The 24257-nt window shown below is 34.3% G+C and overlaps 1 protein-coding gene across 6 annotated transcripts in view; it reads left to right on the forward strand.

Moving 5' to 3' along the window:
• LOC101900584 (cGMP-dependent protein kinase, isozyme 2 forms cD4/T1/T3A/T3B) overlaps positions 1–16908 on the forward strand; it is a 163053-nt gene extending 146145 nt beyond the window's left edge. For all 6 annotated transcript variants that reach the window (XM_059121272.1, XM_059121273.1, XM_059121271.1 and 3 more), the window contains 6 exons: positions 37–256; positions 10351–10587; positions 12535–12684; positions 12755–13374; positions 13438–13627; positions 15848–16908. In XM_059121272.1, the coding sequence (XP_058977255.1) occupies positions 37–256; positions 10351–10587; positions 12535–12684; positions 12755–13374; positions 13438–13627; positions 15848–16013 (1583 nt within the window). In that variant the 3' untranslated portion in view covers positions 16014–16908. The remainder of the gene's footprint in view (positions 1–36; positions 257–10350; positions 10588–12534; positions 12685–12754; positions 13375–13437; positions 13628–15847) is intronic.
• The last annotated feature ends 7349 nt before the right edge of the window (positions 16909–24257 follow it).

The raw sequence follows: 24257 nt of genomic DNA on the forward strand, positions 1-24257 counted from the left end.
ATTAATTATGTTTTTTCTATATTTTTTTCTTTCCAGATGGCCGCGTGGAAGTTTCCCGGGAGGGTAAATACCTATCGACTTTGTCGGGCGCCAAGGTTTTGGGCGAACTGGCCATTTTGTATAACTGTCAACGTACCGCCACCATCACCGCCATAACCGAATGCAAACTTTGGGCCATTGAGCGACAATGTTTCCAAACGATTATGATGCGTACCGGTCTGATACGTCAAGCCGAATATACCGACTTCCTGAAAAGGTAAGGAAATGTATGGTTTAAGTATATAAAGAATGTTGCCCCCAACACGAAAAGTGGATGTTAAGCTCGTCTTTGTATTTGTAAAAGATCGTTTGAAGAGATAGCGAGATAGCAGAAGAGGTTGGCGGATATATATCATCTTTATAACAGATCTTGGGTCAGCAAAAATGTTTGTGAGTAAAATTTGAAGGGAGTTGGATGCTTATCTCACTTTCTTTGAACGCTTTGTTTTTTAAAATCTAAAACCCAAGTACTTGGTACTGAATGAAATCGGATTTTAATTTCGAGTTTTAAGAGCTTTATGGATATTCAAAATATTAGCCCTTTGTGGTGGAGGTACCAGATAGAGTGTACCGATTTCTGCCGTCTTTACAGCAAATCTCGTGTTAGTAGAAATAATGGGACGTGTGAAATATTAAAAGAACCGGATGCTTATTTCGGATTTTATGATCGTTTTTGGTTATTCAAAACTTTGACCCTTTGTGGTTGAGGTACCAGAAGGAATGGTCCATTTCTAGACAGATCTTGTGTTGAAAAAAATATTGAGATTTGGCAAATCTGAATCAAATCGGATGTTAATTTCCCGATTTATATCCTTATGGATAATCAAAATTTAGGCCCTTTGTGATGGAGGTACCAGAAGGAGTGCACGGATATACTCCATCTTAACACTAGACCTTTGTTTAATAGAAATATTTGGATGTGTAAAATTTGAAGACAATCGGACTCTTACATCACATTTTGTAAGGGTTATATTTATTAACAATTTCGAACCTTTGTAGGAGAGGTACTTGATGGAATGGAATATCGGTCCATTTTCACACCTGATCTAGAACTGAAGCAAATATTAGTATTTGCAAAGTACTCGTTTTTAGATCAAAACCCCAAAATAGTTCTGGGTTCTTTGGCCAAATGTGTCTTATATAGTTTTAACCACATATTATGGTACCCCTATATTTTGAGATATATTTTGCAAAATTAAGGATAGAGCTTTTAAATTTGATAGAAATCTTTGGATTACACCCAGCATTATTGCTACAGAAAATTGGTCAAATCGGCCTTGTAAGGATAACTCAGATTTCAAGTATAAGTTTTCATTCAAGAATAGTATCGGATGTTAATTTCTCGTTTTATGAGCTTCATGGATATTCAAAATTTTGACCCTATGTGGGGGAGGTACCAGAAGGAGTGGACTAATATATACCATTTTCAAACCAGAAAATGGGTTAGTAAAAATATTGTTATGTATTTTAAAACAATCGGACATTTTATAAGAGCTATAATCATTCAAAATTGTGATCCTTTGTGGGAGAGGTACTTGATGGAGTTGATCGATATTGTCCATTTTCACACCTGACCTAGCACTGATGCAAATATTAAGATTTGTAAAGTTGGAGCAAATCGGAGTATAATTTTCCTTTCTGTGCAGTAAAATATATCTTCGACCTTTTGTGTGGGAGGTACCAGATGAAATGGACCTACATTGCCCATCTCCGAATTCAATCTAAATTTGATATTTGATATATTGATATATAATATTACCATGTACCAAGTTTGACACTCCGAATCGAATACTCCGTTCGAGAGTTATCATGCGAACCAGTCAGCCAGCCAGACAGACGGACGGACGTACATCGCTGGATGGACTCCAAATGTCCTTAAACGGATTTGATCCAAAGAGACCTGGGGTCTAAAACCGTTATTTCGATGAGGCACGTTTTGAGCGTATCGAATGATATGTGCCCTCTCTAGCCATATGACTGTGGGTATAACAACAATTTCTTACCCCCTCTGCTAGAATGTTTGGATTTTGACGGTATCATATTTTTTACTCCGAAACGATAAAACCGAGTACATAATCAATTATTTTTAAAAAGGTTCATCTGAAAAGCTTCCCTTGTTTCCCTTTTTATATCGAAGATACCTTGGTTTAACACTAACCACTCTTCGGGTCAAAAAATTTCATTAAGAGATATGAGACATGCCCATATCTCAATAAGGGGGTCAATGTGTCACCTTTCATTTGGGAAATAAGCTTTTTTTGTGATATGAATAAAATCTGCATAATCAATAGAGAGTTAACATGTCCGAAACATGAATTTATGGCTCAAGAAGCTTGTTATGACTCAAATATTTTTTTGCCTATAGAGGAACTGTCCTTGTGGGTTAATTACTTACTCATCAATGGTAATCATGGCCAAAAGGCGTTTTTCTGAAATGAAGCTACTTTGTTTCATGTTCAAGACTCGCATCGATTTATGTTTTCAACCTAAATCATCCCATATACCTTTTGGATGGTGACTCATGATTCTTTACACCAGCAGAAGAAACGACAACGACACAGTTTTTAATGACTTCTTAGGGTGAACACACAAAATTTCCACATCGTTTGCTATGACACCCAAATCCAAAAAAAATAATAATAATTGTTGTATTATTATCTTCCATAAATAACGAAATTCACACATAATAGGGAGTTTCTTTTTTCATGATTACTATTTTTATTATTATTGTGAAGGAAATTACATAACTCGCACTTTTCCGCATAACCACGAAATCACTCCAATCCATTTAAGAAATACCCACCGCATTTAGTTCTCAACACTTTCAATTTCCTTGCCGCACATCATTTGACGAAATTGTGGAATTTCGTTTTTGTCCGCTTCCAAATAAAAGCATAACGACCTCAACGACGAAAGCGTTTTGTAATGCTCACCTAGCCGGGTACTAAACGCACCTACACACACACACACAGCTGATGACCATAAAAAGACATGCCAGCCAAAAGAAATACATTTTAAATTTAAGTACCTACCTTCCAAGCGATGTCTTGGAAAACGCCAACGAAATGACCTTAACCAAGCGGCTGTGGTTAGTTCGAGCCATAAACCAAGCCAACCTCCAACAGCACCACCACCCAAACCTCGTCGCGTATATTTTTTAAAATGTTGTTATATTAACATTTCTGCTTACCTTCATAAATGTTTTAGTTGTTGTTGTTTTTGTTGTTGTTGTTAGAGTGCCACCACCTTCCATTTAACAAGTCAATGTTGCTTTTTCTGCATTTTGCACAAACAACATTAAAACTGATGGATGGATGGCCGGACGGACGGATAATGTCTCCTCAGTATGTGAGGTGTATCCCCAAACTGGCCCAAACCGCTTCGATTTTATCCGCATTTCTTTTAAGTGATAGAAAACCAAACAAACAAACAAACAACCACGCAAAGCTGCTGCATTCATGGAATAGTGCGTAGATCACAACAACAACAAAATAGCGTCAACAGCAGCCTACAAAAGTGAAATCAATGTTGATATCAAAACAAAAACAAAGCAAAAACACGCATTGCCATTTAAGAGACTCTTTAGGCTGGCTGCAAGTCAACCATCGATAACGCTTACAATGTTACGCTAATGTTTTCATTATTATTGTCAACAAGCTTACGCCGCTGGCTGTCGCCCAGCCACTCCGCCATGAATTTTTACAAATACGAGAGCAATTTGATTTGCCGGTTTGTTTTGGCTTCAAGGAAAAGAAATAAAAAGTGAGGCGACGACATTAATGTGATGGAAACATCATAGAGTTATGCGAAAAATCTGTGTATTAGGGTGTACCGATTAAAAATGCGAAAATATCTAATATATGTATACCGAACAAGCTTGAGTAGTCAAGGAGAATTTATTTCGAATCAATGGGTGTTACATGAGCCAATCCTTATCGACAACACTCACAGAGAAGTATACCATGGCAAAATAGACTATTTTGTTTACAGTATTTCCACCTAATAAAAGTACCCATTACCAAATTTACAACTTTCGGTTCGCCGCTGTTAGTCATTACTTAGTAATGAGTGAGGTAAATCTTTTATTTTGTAATTTTTTTCCAAACTTCTGATAATGAAAAAGGTAGTTTGTTTAAATAACCCTGTAATTGGTTATTCTGCTCATATGTTGGACTGACAAATTTCTACGGGACTTTAAAATTTGTATTTTTGGGAAATTTCCAATATATACAAAAAATCCTGAAATGTAATTTTTATACTATTATACCCTCCACAATTCTATGAAGGGTATATTAACTTTGTTACTCCATTAGTAACTCCTCGAAAAAATCATGTTAGACCCTACAAAGCATATATATTTTGGACCAGCGTAAAATTCGAAGTCGATTTAGCGATGTCCGTTTGCCCGTTATAATCACCCTATCCTTCGGACGAATCGAGATAGAATAATTTTGTTTTTGCCAATAGGCAAGTTAAGTTAGTAATTGGGTCACGTCGATCCCCGTTTTCGTATAGTCCTCATATAACGGTACCTTCCTGATATTTGGTATTTTAAGGATTTTAACGATTCACCGGAATCAAATTTCGTATTTGACGTTGGTAATAAGTACTACAACCTACAACAGAAAATTGTCTATGCAGGCCCACGTCTTCGTATAGTCCACATATAACAGTACCTCCGTTTATTCGATATTTTGCTTATTTTAGCGACATTAGTCTTCCGAATTGTTTCAAATAAGACTGAAAAGTGTGTATGCAGGTCCACTTCTTTGTATAGCCCCCTATATAACGGCGCCTCCCGATATTCGGTATTTTGATGATATTGAAAGCATTATTCGCCAGAATTGTTTTGAATTACTTATGCAGGTCCACGTCTTCGAATAGCACCCATATAACGGTTCCATGTAAGCGGTATTTTTCGGCGAAACATTTTTGACATTTTTCATTTTTTTTTTTTGCACTTGTTATAATTTAATTATTGTTACAAACATTGCTAATCTCAATAACCTTAAGTTTGCTCGTTTTTACTCACGAGTAAAGCATACTCGGGAGTGTTCAAAGTGCAACATTTTTTTACACGAAGCTTACTCTACAGGCTTTTCTTTTATGTGGAAGCATTCACGAGTTACTGCTGTTTCAAAAATAACATTAGGAGTCAAAATAAAGTAAACGTTTACTCTTCTATATTTTTTTTTCTGTGTGAAGTGTTTAATAGGTTCAGATGTTGCTGTGGATCGGGAGGAGGGAAAGTCGTGTACAAACCAATATCAAGTATATCATGTTGGTAGATATCAGCGACAATCCTCATCAACACATTTCCTTTTTGTTTCAGATTTGGTCACACCACTTTATAATTAAAGCAATTTGATACAGAAGTGTTCTTACTAATTTAATAGGAAATTACACTCCAACCAAGTTCTCTATCCTTTCGGAGCTATTTCCAGAATTGTGTATTTTTAAAAACATATGCTTACGATTCTAGGTAGACTCTGAATAAAAAATTTAAATAAATGTGACAACAATGGATTTTACATCGATCAATATTAGAAATTCTAAAATTTATTATACAAATAAGTTGCTACAAGGCAAACTTGCCTAAAAATTGGCAGATATGTGTACGCAAGTAATCGTAAACAAGCAAGCAAGTTCATATATTCAATAAATAAGAAAAAAGTGAATATATGGAAATTCGCCAAAATAGTTTGAGGGTCAATTCTCAGTGTCGATTAATTCAATTTCCACAACTACTGAAACAGCCTAAAATAAATTATAAATTTTTTTTAAAGACAAAGAATAACTTTTATTTATTTTTTTTAATTGACGGTGTGTTAGAAGTCTTTTGGAGGGAATTTTAATTTTTTGATATTCCTTTCCATTAAAATACTCTTAACAAACCTGATTATCAACGCAATTTTTTAACAAGGACATATCGCTCGAAGTAAGTAGTTATGTTTGTCCATTAAAATTCGATTTAATAATTACTTATTTATCGATAGTCATATGAAGCATTATATAGAATTTTAGAGACCAGAAAATAATGACTCTTTTTTGATATATTTTGCTAAAAACACATAATTATAAAAAATATTTATGTATAAAAAGGGTAACATTTTAGTAGGTAGTAAAAGCCATCTGTCAGTAATTAAAAAATAAAAATTAAATTTCGGAATGAAATGGTTGAAAAAATGTACAATATAGGACTACTAGTTGATATTGCACCCATATAGCGGGTCAACTTCATGTTTAGTCCTAATTTACAAACTATTTACAAGTAATTTGTCATACTGATTTCTTGGCAAATCTCTCGTGAAACGGTGACTCCAGTTGTTCGGAAGCCAACTGATTTGGCTACGATTTAATTCGTTCGTACTACACAAAGACTATAACCTCGGCCTGTGGCCTGCACATATTACAAAATGCAGTCAAGATACCACAAAACAAAAGACATTCTTTAATTCCAGATTCATATAGAATTCTGCGCCGGGTAGGGTCGCAGGAGAGACAAACGTTGAACATAATCTAGGTTTCACCAAAAAACTATATGGAAAGTTTGGACCAATTCGAATGCACCTCTCGATTTATATGACGCTTTTGACAATTCCAGGGTGTATGTGGTGTTATTTTATTGTTATTATTTGAGTTCGCGGGAGTGAGGAATGCAGTAAATCCGTAAAGTGTGTCTTAGTAGAAATTTGGGCGAAGTTTAAGCAGAATTAGTCAATCATTTGACATTTTTAAGAATTTATATTGTGTAAGATTTTGGCTTTTTGCGGGGGAGATACCGAAAGGAGTGGGCCGATATTTATTAACGTCGCATCAGTTTTTGTGTTACAGAAATTAAGTAATAAGTTTACAGTATTTCGGATAGTTCCTTTTCAATATAAAATTTATAATTTTGAATATATTTTAAAATTTTGTGGGGGAGTTTTAAAACATGGATGGTCGATATGGCTTGCCTTCGTTGAAAAAAAAAATAATCAAGTATAAATAGCTATCCAATGACCGTATCCAATTATATACTTATACGCTCGGGTATTTTTTAAACACTGGTAAAAAAAAACGTAAAATTTTAATTTAATTTTAAATTCGTTCAGCCATATGTATTCAAAATATTAGGTGTGTACGATAACTTTTCCAGTAAAACTTGACTCTCTCGCACGTACAAATATTCCAAAAAGTTATCAGGCCTTGACATTCAGTAAAACAGCGGTTTAACAAAATTAATGCGTTGTGAAGATTAATTTTCTAAGGGTATTACACCATTTTTGATTAAATAATTGCCTGGATTTTTAAACATTTTCACATCGGTCATAAAACAGCTGATTAAGCAGTAAGAATTTACAAACTCTCAGTAACTCAACTGTCAAAATTGCTCCCTTCATTTAGAGACTTTTTTCTCCTCTCATCTTCGGGACTTACCAGAAAACTTTCTGTAATAATTTGAACAAATTATAAGCTTATCCTACAAACTTAAGGTGATGATACATAAGAAGCCTGGAATTGTTGTATGACCTTTTTTGTGACATATCATAAAGGGATGTAAAAGCCGTACTGGAATCCTGCTTCATTTTCCCTTTTAGAATGACCTTACTATGCCATGCCATGCCTAGGTCTTTCTATATCATCTGTTTTATCCTCCCCTAGACATTCAATATAGATCTAGAAAAAATACTATTTATAAACTTTTTTTGTCATTATTTTATTTTTGCAAAATGCAAATGTATACATCCGCACCACTGTTCCGAATCGGCCCACAAACATAATGTGTAAATAATGTACGTTCCAATGACGATCATCGATAAAGCAAAAGATTACTTCAAAATAAAAAATGCCATGAATTCGTACATTTCTTTCGATTGAATGATTTCTGATGATGGAGAGCTTAGATGGATGGTTGCGCTTAGCTTGCCATTCGGTGGTTTGGAAATGTTCGTAGAGACGAAAATCGGTAGCAGTCAATGGAGGTGGCGGCAATGTTGCCAAGCATAAGTGGTGATAGTGGATGAGTGGTCCGTGTCTCATCATCGCCAGCACCACCACCGCCACCATAGTCATGTTTATTTTGATGATTTCTGTCTTCGACTGTCTTTGAAAGACCCCAGACTAAACTACAGCTTCGTGATTATGGAAGCAATGATGTTTGAAAATTATTTTACAAATAAAACTTTCTCTGATTTCGTTTCTGCACGCTTGCCGCCACATAACCAGCAAGCCAGCCAACAACTTCTTTTCATTGGCCATAACCACAAAACAAAAAAAGCCTTGATGTGGAATAGTATTAGACCTAAAAGTAAATGAAATTTGCGCACAGTGATCTAAGCCCAGGCAGGCAGACAGGCTCTTGGAAGGCGTTGATGATCATTATAATGATGCTCTCAACGACAAATGACTTCCTCTAAATAATAAAAACATAATGGTGATGAAGCTGTGATGCTGATGTTGAGACGAACGAGCAACCGCATCATGCGGATCTATGAACGAGCGGCGCATCATCATAACGATCATAATGAGTAGACATAACGACAAACAGACAACCATCCAACCAAACAGCTAGGCAGGCAGGCAAACAAATAAACGTTGCACTATGGGTAAAAAGCATGATTTTTTGGCATAAAGTCATTTTTTTTTGGTTTCATATTTTGAAATTTAACTGATTTCCTAAATGTAGATACCCATATTAGAAAAAAAATGTTTAATATCAATACGGGTGGCAACCCTTTTTTGCTGGCGAGCTTTTAAAGTCAGCTGTTTGAAAGTCACTTTGTTTTGGAACAACTGGTGGTAAAGATCAGCTAAGTTCAAGTGCTTCTGATTTGATAAAATTGAAAAAAATAAAATGTGTAATTATGGAAAACGTTAGTGCAGGTATGTAAAATTAAGACGAGGTGCCCTTTTTGTCATAATTGTCTGTTGTTGTAATACTGTGAATTGTTTCGTTTATGTATAGCTTTATATAAAATCTATAAATTGTAGTTGTGTTCCGTGGAGTGTAACTTGTGAATGGCAAAGCATTGCAAAAAGGTATAAATGCCAAGTTATTAACAAAAGTGTGTTAATTAATGAGTAACTAGCCTTTTTTGTTCTATTTTGTGCCAACACGTGTTTTGCAGATAAACATGTGTTTGTCCATGCAGCGCTTATTGAAATTTGGAGAAGCAACAATCGCTCAGAAGATGCACTTGTAAAATATGTGTTACAGAATATCAATAATATCAGTTTAAATGAAGACCAAATGCGTTTGATATCAAAACAAGTGAAAGATTTTGTTAATTATATAAAAAAGCATTTGCCAAAGTGCATCCGTAAACTAGAGCGATTTAAAACTAAACATTCAAAATGGCTTAGCAAAAGTATAATTATTGTAATGAATGAGCAGTATGTTTCTCCAAATCATCATAGCCGATCGGCCAGATCGGCTATATAGCAGCTACATGAAATAGTGCCCCAAATCATATGAAAATTCGTAGGTCATCTTGGGGGCATAAAAATGAATACAAATCAAATTTCACTTCAACAGCTTCATAAATAAAAAAGTTGGGTCAAATAGGCCAGACCGGCTATATAGCAGCTACATAAGAAATAGTGCCCCAAATCATATGAAAATTCGTAAGTCATCTTGGGGGGGCTTAAAAAATGAATACAAACCAAATTTCACTTCAATAGCTTCATAAACAAAAAAGTTGGGTCAAATCGGCTATATAGCAGCTATATGAAATAGTTCCCCAAATCATATGAAAATTCGTAGGTCATCTTGGGGGCATAAAAAATGAATACAAACCAAATTTCACTTCAATAGCTTCATAAACAAAAAAGTTGGGTCAAATCGGCCAAATCGGCTATATAGCAGCTATATGAAATAGTGCCCCAAATCATATGAAAATTCGTAAGTCATCTTTGGGGTATAAAAAATTAATACAAACCAAATTTCACTTCAATAGCTTTGAAATTAGAGTTTATGCCAAAATAAACGTAAAAAAACCCATAGTGCGTTGGTTACCTCTTGAAGATCAACAACGTCTTCGAAGTTCGTTGACTGACTGGCGGACTGTAAGTGAGGATGTATTTATGTATGAATTGCGAATTGTGCCGCCGTCTGACAAGATGAGATAATTTTTTGGTGTCTGCAGAAATTTTACTGCATCGAAATACTATTTACATTTGTTGTTGATTATTACTATTGTTGACGGAGCTGCGCTGCGGCTTTTCATTAGTTTTTCCTCATTACTTTGTAAAGTGATTTTGTTTTATGAATTACCTGATTTTTATTTCGTAATTTCCTGTATCTGATCATTTTTTTCTCTATTTTTTTAGTGTGCCCATATTTAAAAATCTCCAGGAAGATACGCTCATCAAGATTTCCGATGTATTGGAAGAAACACATTATCAACAGGGTGATTATATAGTACGCCAAGGAGCAAGAGGTGACACCTTCTTCATCATATCCAAAGGCCAGGTGCGTGTCACAATCAAACAACCCGGCACTCAGGAAGAGAAATTCATTCGAATTCTTAGCAAAGGCGATTTCTTTGGCGAAAAGGCGTTGCAAGGGTAAGTAAATCAAAAAAGAAAATTACAGGGTGAGATAAATGAGACTGCAACAAAGTCAAACGACATAATTTTTACTATTTTTTTTTAAATTTTATTGAATGAAAGCAAAAAATCTCGGAAATAGCATCAACTTTTAGAATAAGTTTAGATTTGTTCGAAATGGTCACTTTTGACACAAATTATGGCCTTCCAACGGCCAATGAAACCGTCACACGCTGTCCGAATGTTGCTCTGCGGTACTTTGGCCCATTCCCGGGGAAGCGATAGTTTGAGGTGATCGACACATTGGTATATTTTAGTGCCAACATTGCTTTCCAAAATACTCTTGACACAATAGTCCAACGGATTGGTATCCGGAGATTTTGGTGGCCATTAAGCGCTGGAAATGAAGCAAGAAACTTCAATTTGTAACCATTTTTGGGTGCTGAGTGCGATGGTGGTGAGTCCTGTTGGAATGTCCGAGGTCTGCGGCCAAAATGTTTGCGTGCCCAAGCCTTTAATACACCCTCTAGAATATTTTCGCTATAATATTCGGCATTTATTCTGATGCCACGTTCGATTAATACGAGCGAAGAACGACCATCGGCTGTTATGGCGGCCCACATCATCACCATGGCCGGCACTTGAGTTCTGATGGCCAACCGAAGGTGCACATTTTCAGCTGACCTCTTTGGCAAGTAAACACGATCATTTTGTTTTCTCATCGGAGAAAATGGAAAACCAAATTCGGCAATTCACCACTTTCGGCCAAGCGAAGCAACCCTTTAGCTCTTTTGAGTCCATTTTCTTTCTGTTGCGGTTTAAGTTCTTGCACTTTTTGAAATTTCAATGGCTTTACCCTTAGATCATTATTCAATATTTGCCGAATGGAATATTGCGATATGTTCAGCTCACGAGTCATTTTTCGACCACTGCGACACGGATTTCGATCCAGTCGCTTCTTTACTTTTGGAACCATTTCTGCTGATGTTGCTGTTTTCTTTCGTCCACTTCCTCGACGTTGGCTACGCTACCAGTATCACGGTTACGAGCGATGGTGCGAAACATAGTTTTATTCACATTTAAATGCTGGAGTGCTCCAACGATAGCCACTTGTGGTTTTCCAGCCAAATATAAAGAAATCACACTATCACGCTTGAATTTCATCACGAAAAACTTTTTTTCTGGAAAATTCTCACCAAAATGCTTTTGTATGTAAACAATATAATTAGCTGTCACTGGAACAATTTTAACAGCTGTCGGACAAGTGGCTTAAAAATGACTGCAGTCTGAAGTTTGTTGCAGTTTTTTCATCTCACACTGTATGTGGAAAGATGTGAACATTTCAGGGGGTTTTAAAATCTCCAAAGTGATACTTCCAGTATATTTGAGACCTTCACAGTGAATACTGGTCGTATAATTAGTGCCAATTTAAGGTTATTGATTTGTATACAGAATGTCATAAATAAAAAGAAATCAGGAATTTTAACCCTGGCATTAAATGTTTCAAATGTCATCGAAAGTTTGCTGTTGAATTAAAAAAAAAAAACTTAAAATAAATTAATAGAAGAAAAATAAAAAACTATAATGAATTCCTAAAAGAAAAGTGAAAATTTAAAATTTTGGCAAATCACACTCGGAGATCGACCCCATCCCATTTAGATTTTTTTAAAAGAGCAACGGAAGATAATCATTTAAATGAATATTTAAAATCTTCTAATATTACGACGTTGATTTTTTTGAACCTATAATTAATTCTTTGGAAGAAAATAGAATATATGAACAATCCCATAACTCTCCCTTCGCTCATAAATCGAAAAAAAAATATATATCGGAAAAAATCTTTTAAAATTTGAATTTCTTAAAAAGAAATAGAATTTTCTCTCTCTGCCTCTTAAGAGCCAATCATTAATCACAATGCAATCATTAATTATTTCTTTATGCTTTCATTCTTATCTTTCCATCCAGGGATGACTTGCGTACTGCTAACATCATTTGTGATTCACCCGAAGGTGTTACCTGCTTGGTCATAGATCGTGAAACCTTCAACCAGCTAATATCGAATTTAGATGAAATCAAACATCGTTACGACGATGAAGGCACCCTGGAGAGAAGAAAGTAAGTAGACTCCTCCTATACCACACACAAACGCAATCATAATTAATTTTCCCTTTCCCCCTTTTTACAGGATCAATGAAGAATTCCGCGATGTCAGTCTTACCGATCTGCGTGTCATTGCCACCTTAGGTGTTGGCGGTTTTGGTCGCGTCGAATTGGTACAAATACATGGCGATGCCAGCCGTTCCTTTGCCCTGAAACAAATGAAAAAGGCTCAAATTGTCGAGACCCGCCAACAGCAGCACATCATGTCCGAAAAGGAGATAATGGGCGAGGCCAATTGTCAATTTATTGTTAAGCTCTTTAAAACATTTAAGGATAAGAAATATCTCTACATGTTAATGGAATCCTGCCTGGGCGGAGAACTGTGGACCATACTGCGTGATAAGGGAAATTTCGATGATTCCACAACTAGATTTTATACGGCATGTGTTGTTGAGGCTTTTGATTATCTGCATTCACGCAATATCATCTATCGCGATTTGAAACCCGAAAATCTCCTGTTGGATGAGAAGGGATATGTCAAATTGGTGGACTTTGGTTTTGCCAAGAAACTGCAATCGGGTCGTAAGACATGGACTTTCTGTGGCACACCGGAATATGTGGCACCAGAAGTCATTTTGAATCGTGGCCATGACATTAGTGCCGACTATTGGTCTTTGGGTGTATTGATGTTTGAATTGTTGACAGGTATGTGTGAATGTGTCTTGGCATTGAATGAACGATTCTAATTGTTTGTGATATTTCTTTTAGGTACTCCACCTTTTACCGGTTCGGATCCCATGCGTACCTATAACATTATTCTGAAAGGCATTGATGCCATTGAATTCCCCCGCAACATTACTAGCAATGCCCGCAATCTTATCAAGAAGCTGTGCCGTGACAATCCTGCTGAACGTTTGGGTTATCAGCGTGGCGGCATTAGTGAAATACAAAAGCATAAGTGAGTATAAAAATCTGTTAATCTACGAAAATTATTTTTTCTGTTTTAATACCTGTTGAATGGTAAAATATTAGATCTATTTTGCTCAGTAGAACATGTTCCTCTGATCTATAATACCATTGAAATCAAATATTTCGGGCTGAATGTCATTAATACATCCACAGGGGCAATAGCTTTAAATGTATTTTACCCAACCACAAACGAAAGACCAGGTCGTACCTATTTTATTTGATAGGTGTTTGATGGCATTTCATGGTCTATTTGTCAGAGCCACAGCTATAATCAATCGTAAAGACATTTACCTCCCACCGCCTTAAGATTGTAGATAAAGTAATTGTTCGTTTCCGTTTACAGCCAAGTGCTGCCATTTTTGAGCCAACTCTGATTTTAAGAAAGAAAGATTCTGACTCCGTTGTCGATTGCCTGAACAAATCTATACTCATTATACTGTCATTAGATTTGAAACAAGTTGAGTTATGATTATTCAAACTGTTGATTCTTTATGGAGGAGGTTCGGAAGAAGTTGGCCTATATTGGCCAATTCGTATCTGACCTAAGACTGATAAAACGTGCCAGATTTGGACTACATCGACTACTTCCTATACTTTATATGAGATACGTGCACATTTTTGGAAAATGTGGAAATATGACCGAAATATTCAATTTTCATACTTCATCTAATACAGATAAAAATATTGGTATGTGCAAAATTTGAAGAAAATCGAATATTCATATCCAATTATATGCGAAACCATAAATTTCGAACAATTACATATTCATATCAGATTTCTGGTTAAGAGAAATATTTAGTTATATCAAGTTGTTAAAAATCACTGACTTGTTTCGCAGGTGATGAAAAATAAAAGAATGGAAATCGTTACCCTTTGTGGGTGAGTTACCAGAAGGGGTTGGCAGATGTATATCATATTCAGAGCAAAAAATTCGCTTTCTTTGATCGTTTTGTTTTTCAACATTTTGAACCATATGTGTGGGAGGTTCCAGAAGAAATGGTGCGATCTCTACCATCTTTATAACAGATCTTGTGTTGATGGAATCGGATGTTTATTTCGTCTTTTATGAGCTTCATGAATATTCAAAATGTTGACCTTTTGTGGGGGTGGTACTAAAAGGAGTCGACCGATATATTCCATTTTTACACCAAACTAACTAACTAGGCTAATAAAAATATTGTGATGTGTGTAATTTTAAGAGAACCGGATGCCTATTTCCGGTTTTATGATCGTTTTGGTTATACAAAATGTTGAACATTTGTTGGGGAGGTACCAGAAGGAGTCAACCGATATATTCCATCTTCACACCAGACTTTGGACTAATAAAAATATTGTGATGTGTGTAATTTGAAGATAATCAGACTCTTACATCATATTTTATAGAAGTTTAAATTATTCCACATGTTGACCCTTTGTGGGGGAGGTACTCGACGGAGTGGACCGATATTGTCCATCTCCGAATTCGATCTAAGTTTGACAATAATATTATAATGTACCAAGTTTGGATCAAATTGGATACTCATTGTGTAATAAGACAATCAGGAGGTAAAATATGTTCGTACAACTACTCATTTGCATCCCTAAGACTATGTCCGCTTCTTGTCAGAATTATCCAATATTAAATACAAATAAAGTTTACATTTATTTGATGTATTTCCCCATTTAAAATGCGTTAAAAAGTGCGAAAGATTTAAAGTAAAGATGAATGAATGCGAATGTCTTGATTTTCTTTCAAAAATATGATGCAAATTGTTCAATATTTCAATGCCCGAAATATCAAACTTCCAACTCCACCTATTGCTATAAACCCTAGATACGGCATTTTCCTATTATTGATGTGTATTATTATTTTCCAAGCCACTGGCGAATATTAACATTTTGAGTTCCAAAGACAGAATTACTTCACAGTATCAGAAAAAGTACAAAAAGTACGGACATTGCAATTTTACTTCTTAAATTTGTAATTGGACTACAAACGTGCTTTTGATAGATATTTTCATAGCGTAGGTCTTAAATTGCGAGAGCGATTTATTGCATTGACTCCGGATGGCTGAAGTTTTATCATGTCATGAACAAAAGCACACCTTATAGCTAACCTTTTTTATAATTTTTATAATTATTTTAATTCCTATTACCTTAAATCTCTCCTTAACGTTTTTTTTTATTTTAACTTTACTAATCATATTCCATATAATTTTTTTTATTTCAGATGGTTTGATGGTTTCTATTGGTGGGGCTTACAAAATCGTACTCTAGAGCCGCCCATCAAGCCCACCGTTAAGGGTGTAACGGATACAACTAATTTCGATAACTATCCACCCGATCCAGAGGGACCACCACCTGATGATGTCACCGGATGGGATAAAGATTTTTAATCGCAGCAATTGTTGAAAAGCGGAAAAGCGCAAAAGAAATAAAAAACGTTTTTTTTTTTTTTTTTGTAATTTTGTTAAAAACAAACAGCTACTAGAAGAAAGAAAGAAATCAATTTAAATTATAGTCTTCCAAACTACTTTTTGCTCTCCCAAAAAAAAAAAAACACAAAACAAAAAGAAGGACGGATGCAATAAAAATACGATAAAAAATAATTAATTAATTAGTGTTATGAATACTATTCTAACCTTTCAATGCATATTTTTTTAATTATTTTTCTTTTGTTTATATTAATTTATGTGTATTTTTGTTGTTGTTACCGTTTTAAAGAACAAAAATAATTGCATATATACAATTAAATGATGAGAAGGAATTCAGCAGATCTATACCATGATTTCGATTCCCACTCTGTATTGGGTAAGGTTTACTAAAAAACAACAAAATAATTACCGAGTTAAATATTTAAATTTATTGTTTAAGTTTTAATACTTATTTCTTAAAAAGTGTAATAATGAAACATACAAATAAGCCCAATTCCTATAAGACCTATTCAAAATTGAAAAGAAAATCTCACCAAATCCACCGTCTCAATGTCCACCATTAACAATCCCCAAAAACCATTTATGTAAATATGCATTAGAAGGTTATACAAAAATTAAAAAAAAAACAAACAAATGGCTTTTTCAATTAGAATTTAAAAAAGGAAAAAATTATAAAAAAATATATATTTTTTGATTATTTTTAAATTAAATGAAATATATAAATATCAACTATTGTGTATCTATCTGTTTGTAATTAGAAAGTAATCATGTGTGTAAGAAGAAATTATTTTTACAGATTTTATTTAGTTGTAAAAATAATAATTATAAAGATGATAATAAAATGTAAAACAACGAATATTTCAAATGGTTCAATGCATTCAGTAAAAGGTTGGGGAAATTCAAATAATGTTACCAACAACTACATGTTGGAGAACTACATTTATAGATTCCTATGTTATTAGAAGAATGAGCAAAAAAGAAATTCAACGATGTAATGGAAATGTTAACAAGAATTGAGAAATCAATATACTTGCAATACAGAGTAATATGCATCGAAGGTGGGTGCAGTGAACATTGCAATTAAAATGGAAATTGTAAACACCATCTTTCTCCCCCTTGTTCCCCCGAAGACGTGCTTTTTTGTGAAAACTATAAAATAACATCTTTATCGTTAATGTGTCTTTTTCTCCAAAGGGGTGGGTATATCTTTTATATTCATTCATGGAACAATATTTTTTACATGTGTGTGTCTTGTCTGCAATAAACTTGAAAAAATATATATCAAAAAACTAACACCGCTCGGTCGATATGAAAGTGAGAGAATAGCAAAAAAGACACGTATTGCAATTTTAGCATTTTTAAAGAACTTCATATTATCTGCATAGCAATATTACTTCATCGTGTGTTGATCGATCGGGAACACCATCACAGTGAACTGTGTTGTCTTTGACTCCGGTGTATTCAAAGTGTTGATGTAGCATTTATTGTTCTTGTTTTTTGTTTCTTAATGTCCATGCGATTTTATTATTCGAATGCAATGAAGTTGTCAACGAGTTTAATTTTATTGGCATTGATTCAAATTTCACTGTGTCCAGTGTTCTTGGTGTGGACGAACCAAATAGTGGAAAATATTAAACGCAACAATCAAAATGTAACGGGTAATAACATAGTTAATTTTCAATAACATTTGATTATGATAAAACTTAAAAGAACATATAATTATGGTAATAAAAATGTGTGTGAAAATCTTGGGAAAATCGTCTTTATACAATTTTTGTCTGAGTAGTGAAGTTTCATGAAATTGTGATTTTGAACATTTAAAAAAGACAAAATTGAATGTATATGTTTTATTTGAGTTTGAATATATCGAAAAAAGTATTTACAAAAATTAGAAAAACTCTTGCAAAGTTGAAATTACCAGATACAATGTAAACAGAAAAAGCAATAAAAAACGAAATTAATTCTTTAAACTTTGTGAGCATTATTTGAATTTAGCATTGAATATTCAAAAGACTTGACATTAATTTTGTGCTTCGAAATGAAGCAATTTTGAACATCAATCATCACATAACACAAGAGAAGTTTTCAATGAAAAAGGCTCATTTCAAACAACCACATGTAGTTCTGCATTTTTTATCTTTGACCTCGTCAAAGCCTAGGAAACTGCTTCTCATATTTTCAAGTTCGAATTTTACGATTTGACAAAACTCTGATATATGTGAATATTGAAATGTCTATCAAAAGTGAAATTCATGTTATTTTTCAGAACCTGCAGGAATGTATAGATTTTACAACGATACCGGTGTTTTCCTTTATGATTTGGAAAAATGAAAAAACTGATCCAAATTATATTATTATTATACCTTACTTCTTGAAATAAATGATACAACTTAAACGATGTGAAAAAATTATACGATGTGTGGAAAATGTGGTATGAGACCAAGTTCAAAACAATAGGATATACTTGAAGTCTAGAGTGAGCACCCATTTGAACTAGGAAATGAAAGAAGCTGTATCTAGCACGTTCCGATCTCAGAATAAAAAACAAGTAAAAAAGCTGTAAGTTCGGCCGGGCCGAACTTTTAATACCCTCCACCATTTGGTACAAATTTGGCAATTTCCAAAAAAAAAACCGTTAAAAATTATGTTAAAATCTTAAAAATACCGAATGCTTATACGACGACGTGGGCCTGCATAGGCAACTTTTGTCATAAATTATTACAATATTTAAATGCGAAACTTGAAGAAAAATCTGTTTATAATGTAGCTAAAATCGTCAAAATACCGAATATGTGGGGTACTATATGAAGACGTGGACCTGCACAGATAATTTTCTGTCTTAGGCTGTAGTATCCATTACGAACTTCAAATACCAAATTTGAAATAATTCCGGTGAATAATGTCGCTAAAATCATCAAAATACCGAATATCGGGAGGTACCGTTATATGGGGGCTATATGATAACTTGGACCTACATGGCCCATTTACGAACTTAACCTGCCTACTGGGAAAATATACATGTGTGCAAAATTTTAGCCTTCTATCTCAATTTGTTCGAAAGATAGCGTGATTACAACAGTCAGACAGACACACAGACAGACAGACGGACATGGCTAAATCGTCTTAGAATTTTACGCTGATCAAGAATATATATACTTTGTTGGGTCTGACATGAATATTTCGAGGAGTTACAAACGGAATGACAAAATTAATATGCCCTCCATAGTATGGTGGAGGGTATAAAAATAAATAAATGACTAAAATCGGACGATGCTGTTATGTGGGGGATACAAATAAAGACCTAAGTTTCATAAATTTGTGTACATTTTTAATAATAATTAATAATTAATCATTTTGCATAAAAATTTCGAAGGAAAATATGGTGCATCAGATCGTTATGTTAAATTTTAAGTTTAAACTAAACATATTAATAAACAGAAAAGTCTTTTTTCAGATTACAACAGTGCTGTAAATCTAGAATTTTTTGCAAATATTTCTCTTCCGCCTTAAAGTATGCTTTGAATTTTCTATTCATTTGGTTAGTTTAACATTAAGCGCCAACTATCAACAATATAATATCAACGAAAAATACTTTAGCAATCAAAAGTCCCACACAAAACATAATTAATTATACCATCGTCCCCATGGATACATGGGTATCATTTGTGCCTAATCGAGATAACTAACATGGACTCTAAATCCAGTCCGATCTTGGCACCTCGTGACATTGTTCGGTATACTCCTATTGATACCTTCGCCATAAACAGTTAAAAATTTTCTCTTAAAAATAGAAGGAAATACTGATTGAGCTAAAATTTAGTAAATCATAATTCACACAATTCAAATTAAAAAAATATATATATTTCACGTAATGTGTTTGGAGTTGTCGATATTTGCCCAACTCAAATTGGAAATATTGATTTACCTTCTCTCGTGACTCTCCCACAAAAGGTGTACATTTTGAATAATAATAACTCACATAAAATATGAAATTAGTGCCCTTTTTACTTCAAAATTTGCACATCTCAATATTTCTACAATTACTAGGGCTAGTATGCTACTTTTGGTGCCTTCCCCTAAATCGATCAAAATGTTGAAAAATTTACATCCCAAATAATGCGAACTGTGTCCAAGACAGAAAATGAAAAGTATAGGTCTACTCTTTCCGGTCGCTCTATTGCGTATAAAACATGAATTTCCGATTTTGTCTAAACTCTGCACATCCCAATATTTCAAATGAATTTAGATAATGTGTGTATATAGGATTTACTAATTCTGGTACCTTTGCACAAAACCTCAAATATTTCAAAAATGTCAACATTAAGTCTAGATTGAAGAAGGGATATTTAGGTTCTAATGTCTCTCTTACAGGGGCTATACAAAAAAAGTCTAATGTGAGGAGTATATATCTGTCAAACCGACTTACAATTTCCATCTTGGTGTTTTGAACTTATTTGATTGTCTTGAATGAAAAAATAATGAAAGGGGGTTTCCCGTAATCAACGCACCTCTCGGACTAGACTTGACAAAATAAATGTATAATTGTTTTCTGATAAAAGATCTTCAGCGTTTAGTAAATATTTGGGTTTTGTAAATCTTTAATCGAGACTAAATGTATGTGTATTTTAAAATGCAGCTCTCGATCGACAAAAGAGACTTATACTTTTTCTACTTCTGATATATTTTTTTACCCTCTGCCATACAATTTGTCATTCCGTTTTAAACACCTCGAAATATTCGTCGGAGACCCCAAAAATATATGTATATATTCTTGATCAGAATAAAATTATAAAGTAATTTAGTGATGTCCGTCAGTCAGTCTAGGGCTTGGAAATTTGCCACAAAAGTTTATATTATATGCGGGCTGGTTAGTATTGAAAACGGGCTATATTGGTCCACGTTCAGGTATAGCCCATATATAATGTTACCTCCCGATTTTCGGTTTTTTCAAGGTTTCTGCCACAATTTCCGACCAAATTAACGAAAATTAGACAATTGGGGTTCTCTCCTTGCGAAAAATGTCCCATTAAAGACCACTAAGTGGAATACATCCCATATAACGGTACATCCCGATTTTCGGTATTTTTGAGGTTTCTGCCACAATTTCCAACCAAATTAGATGATAATATGGGTTTCGCTTTTTGGGTTATTTTTGTATTTTAATTGAAACGGATTGATATTCTATGTTAAGATACTCTACTCTTTCATGGAACTTAATTTTTTTCATATTAAATCTATTTTATGTCCCTACTGTGCAACCATAAATATATATTTAAAGAAATTATTCAATTGACTGTTCTGTTTCTTTTTTTCTTCTTCTTACTTCATTCTCAGCTTGTTTGGAGCCGAAAACACCTGGTCTCTGTCGCGGCAAAATATTGCGTTACGCATTCGACAATAAATCTGGCAAATGCATAAGCTTCTACTATTCCGGTTGTGGTGCTACGCAAAACAATTTTCTCACCTACGAGGAGTGCCGGCGTGACTGTATGCAGCAATTACGATATTGAATGTTAATGAAATATAAGAGAAGAACTAGAATACTACAACATATATTTATATCCATAAAATACATACTCAAAAGCAAAATAAATTTGGCATTCATTTACATTTAATGTTTATTTGAAGGTATAGCTGGCATAAATTTAAATTAACTGTTGTTTGAATAAAAAGGACAGTGTGAAAACTACATTCACATTTTGTTTGAAATCTCATAAATCGCATACTTTTATATGTTACTCTCATTGAAAATACAAATTTCCCCTTCCCTTGTCAAATCCAGTGTTGCCGTTTTGGGCGTTTCCGTCCAAATTTGGGCGGAAAAAAGATACATTTTGTGGTTTGGGCGGATTTTGGGCGCATTTTTTCCATATTGGGTACACATTTATTTATTCATTGTTAATTTTTACGTAATTTAATTTTTTTATTACTAACTGAATTTTATATTTTTTTATTGAGATAAATCGTTATTTATTTTATAGATTTTTGTTAAGTTTTTATACCCTACAACACTATGTGTTGGGGGTATTATAAGTTTGATTGGGCCAAAAATTATGTAACACCACGAAATATTGGTTTCCCACTTAGGAAAGTATATATGGATCTTCCTATTTCGCCGAGCTGAGTCGATCTAGCTATGTATGTCCGTCCGTCCGTCTGTCCGTCTGTCCATGTTAATTTGTAATCACTCTACAGGTCGTAATTATGGTCCGATCTTCACGAAATTTAAAATGGAGGTGGGGCTAGGGTCAGAATAGAACCCTATTTCTTTTGGAGATGATCGCATAATATTTAGGTGTTGAAATGGACCAAAAACTGAAAAAATTACTGATTTTGCAGTTGCTCTACAAGTCGCAATTATAGACCAAGCGACGCGAAAGTTAGCATGACTCTAGATCTTAGGGATGGGCAGAAGCCATCCAATTTTGGTGGTCATCGGGTAATATTTAGTGGGCGAAATAGGATACAACATTTGTGTTAAATAAAAGTCAAATTTGCTATTGAACCGCGAATATTTTTGTTCACGGTGAAATTACAAATAGACGAACAGGCCAATTCTGACCGTTACGTAGATGCCGATAGTAAATATATCGGATATATATAGCGAAATATATACCAAGGAAGGGGATGTTAGTTAGAATGCTTATATCTCAAGAATGGCTGGAACTATTTTGACAAATTTTGTCAATTCAGAATGCCCTCTTGACATAAAAATATAAAATCTAAAAAAATCGCAGAAAAATATGCCAATAATGATTTTAATATAGATTTTGTAGTGTTTTGTGACTTTTTTTATTTTTTCATATTTTTATCGCATGCGATTTTTTCAATTTGACTTATAATATTGAAGTGTATATTTTGTAATATTTTTTCACTTTACAACACAGGTTGGGGTTATTATATATAGATTGCAATTATTATCCGATCCTCACGGAAATTTTCGCAAGGGTAGGTTTAGGCTCAGAAGAGCTAGGGCTATTGTTTTCAAAGATGTCCGCAATATATTAGGGGTTGAAATGGACCAAAAACTAAAAATTTTAATTTTTTTTTTTAATTCCTGGTCACACAATTGAAGGCAATCGACACGCCTGAGAAGAGAGTTAGGGCAGCGAAGAATTCTAGCATTTTTGATGACCATTGGATTATATTTAGATTTAAAGTGGACCACACAACTAAAAGCACGACGGAGAGCGTAAATATTGGGCAAATGTCCCTGGTGACATAATTTCAAAAGCGAAATCTTCCAAATGGATTTGGACATAAGGGGGCTGCTAAGATATTGTAGTGTTGTAGGGTATCACATGGTCGGCCCAGCACGACTATAGCCTTTGCTTACTTGTTTTTTATAATATATATAATACATTAAAAAACAAGTAAGCAAAGGCTATACTCGTGCGGGGCCGACCATGTGATACCCTACAACACTACAATGTGTTAGAAGCCCCCTCATGTCCAAATCCATTTTGGAAGATTTCGCTTTTGAAATTGTCACGGAGCACTGCCCAGATATTACCCTTAGCATTTTGACCAGGGACATTTTCCCAATATTTATGCTGTTAGTTTTTGTGGTCCATTTTACGGCTAAATATATTCCAATGCTCATCCAAAATGCCAGAATTCTTCCCTGTGCTTAACTATATTCTCAGGCGTGTCGATTGGCTTCAATTGTGTGATCAGGAAATTTTTTTTCTGTTTTTGGTTCATTTAAACCCCTAAATATTTTGCGATCATCTCCAAAAGCAAGAAGCCCCTCTGTGTCTCCAAATTTAGACTCATCTACATGATTTGCTTGTCTACGATATATGGCTATATTCGTCAACGAAATCAGCATAAAAAAGCCAGAAGTTCGCCTATTGTGTATTTCGGATATCGCCTGTAAGTAATGTTGGTATTTTTTTACACAAAAGTCGTGGTCCATTCTAACCGCTGTCCTAAGCTCTAACTTCATGCGAGATTTCGTGTCCTTAGGTTTATATTTGGGACCTTTATAACGGCTGCAAAATCAGGAACATTTTGAGTTGCTGGTCCATTTCAACCCCTAAATATATTGCGGATATCTTTGAAAAAAATTGGTTAAGCCCTTCGAGCCTAACCCTACCTTTGTAAAAAATTTCGTGAGGATCGAACGATAATTTCAATCTGTATATAAATAATAACCCTAACCTAAAAAATATGAAAAAATAAAAAAAAGTCACAAAACACTAC

This window comes from Musca domestica, unplaced genomic scaffold (genome assembly GCF_030504385.1).
Source record: "Musca domestica strain aabys unplaced genomic scaffold, Musca_domestica.polishedcontigs.V.1.1 19, whole genome shotgun sequence".
In the NCBI taxonomy this organism is placed as follows: Eukaryota; Metazoa; Arthropoda; class Insecta; order Diptera; family Muscidae; genus Musca; species Musca domestica.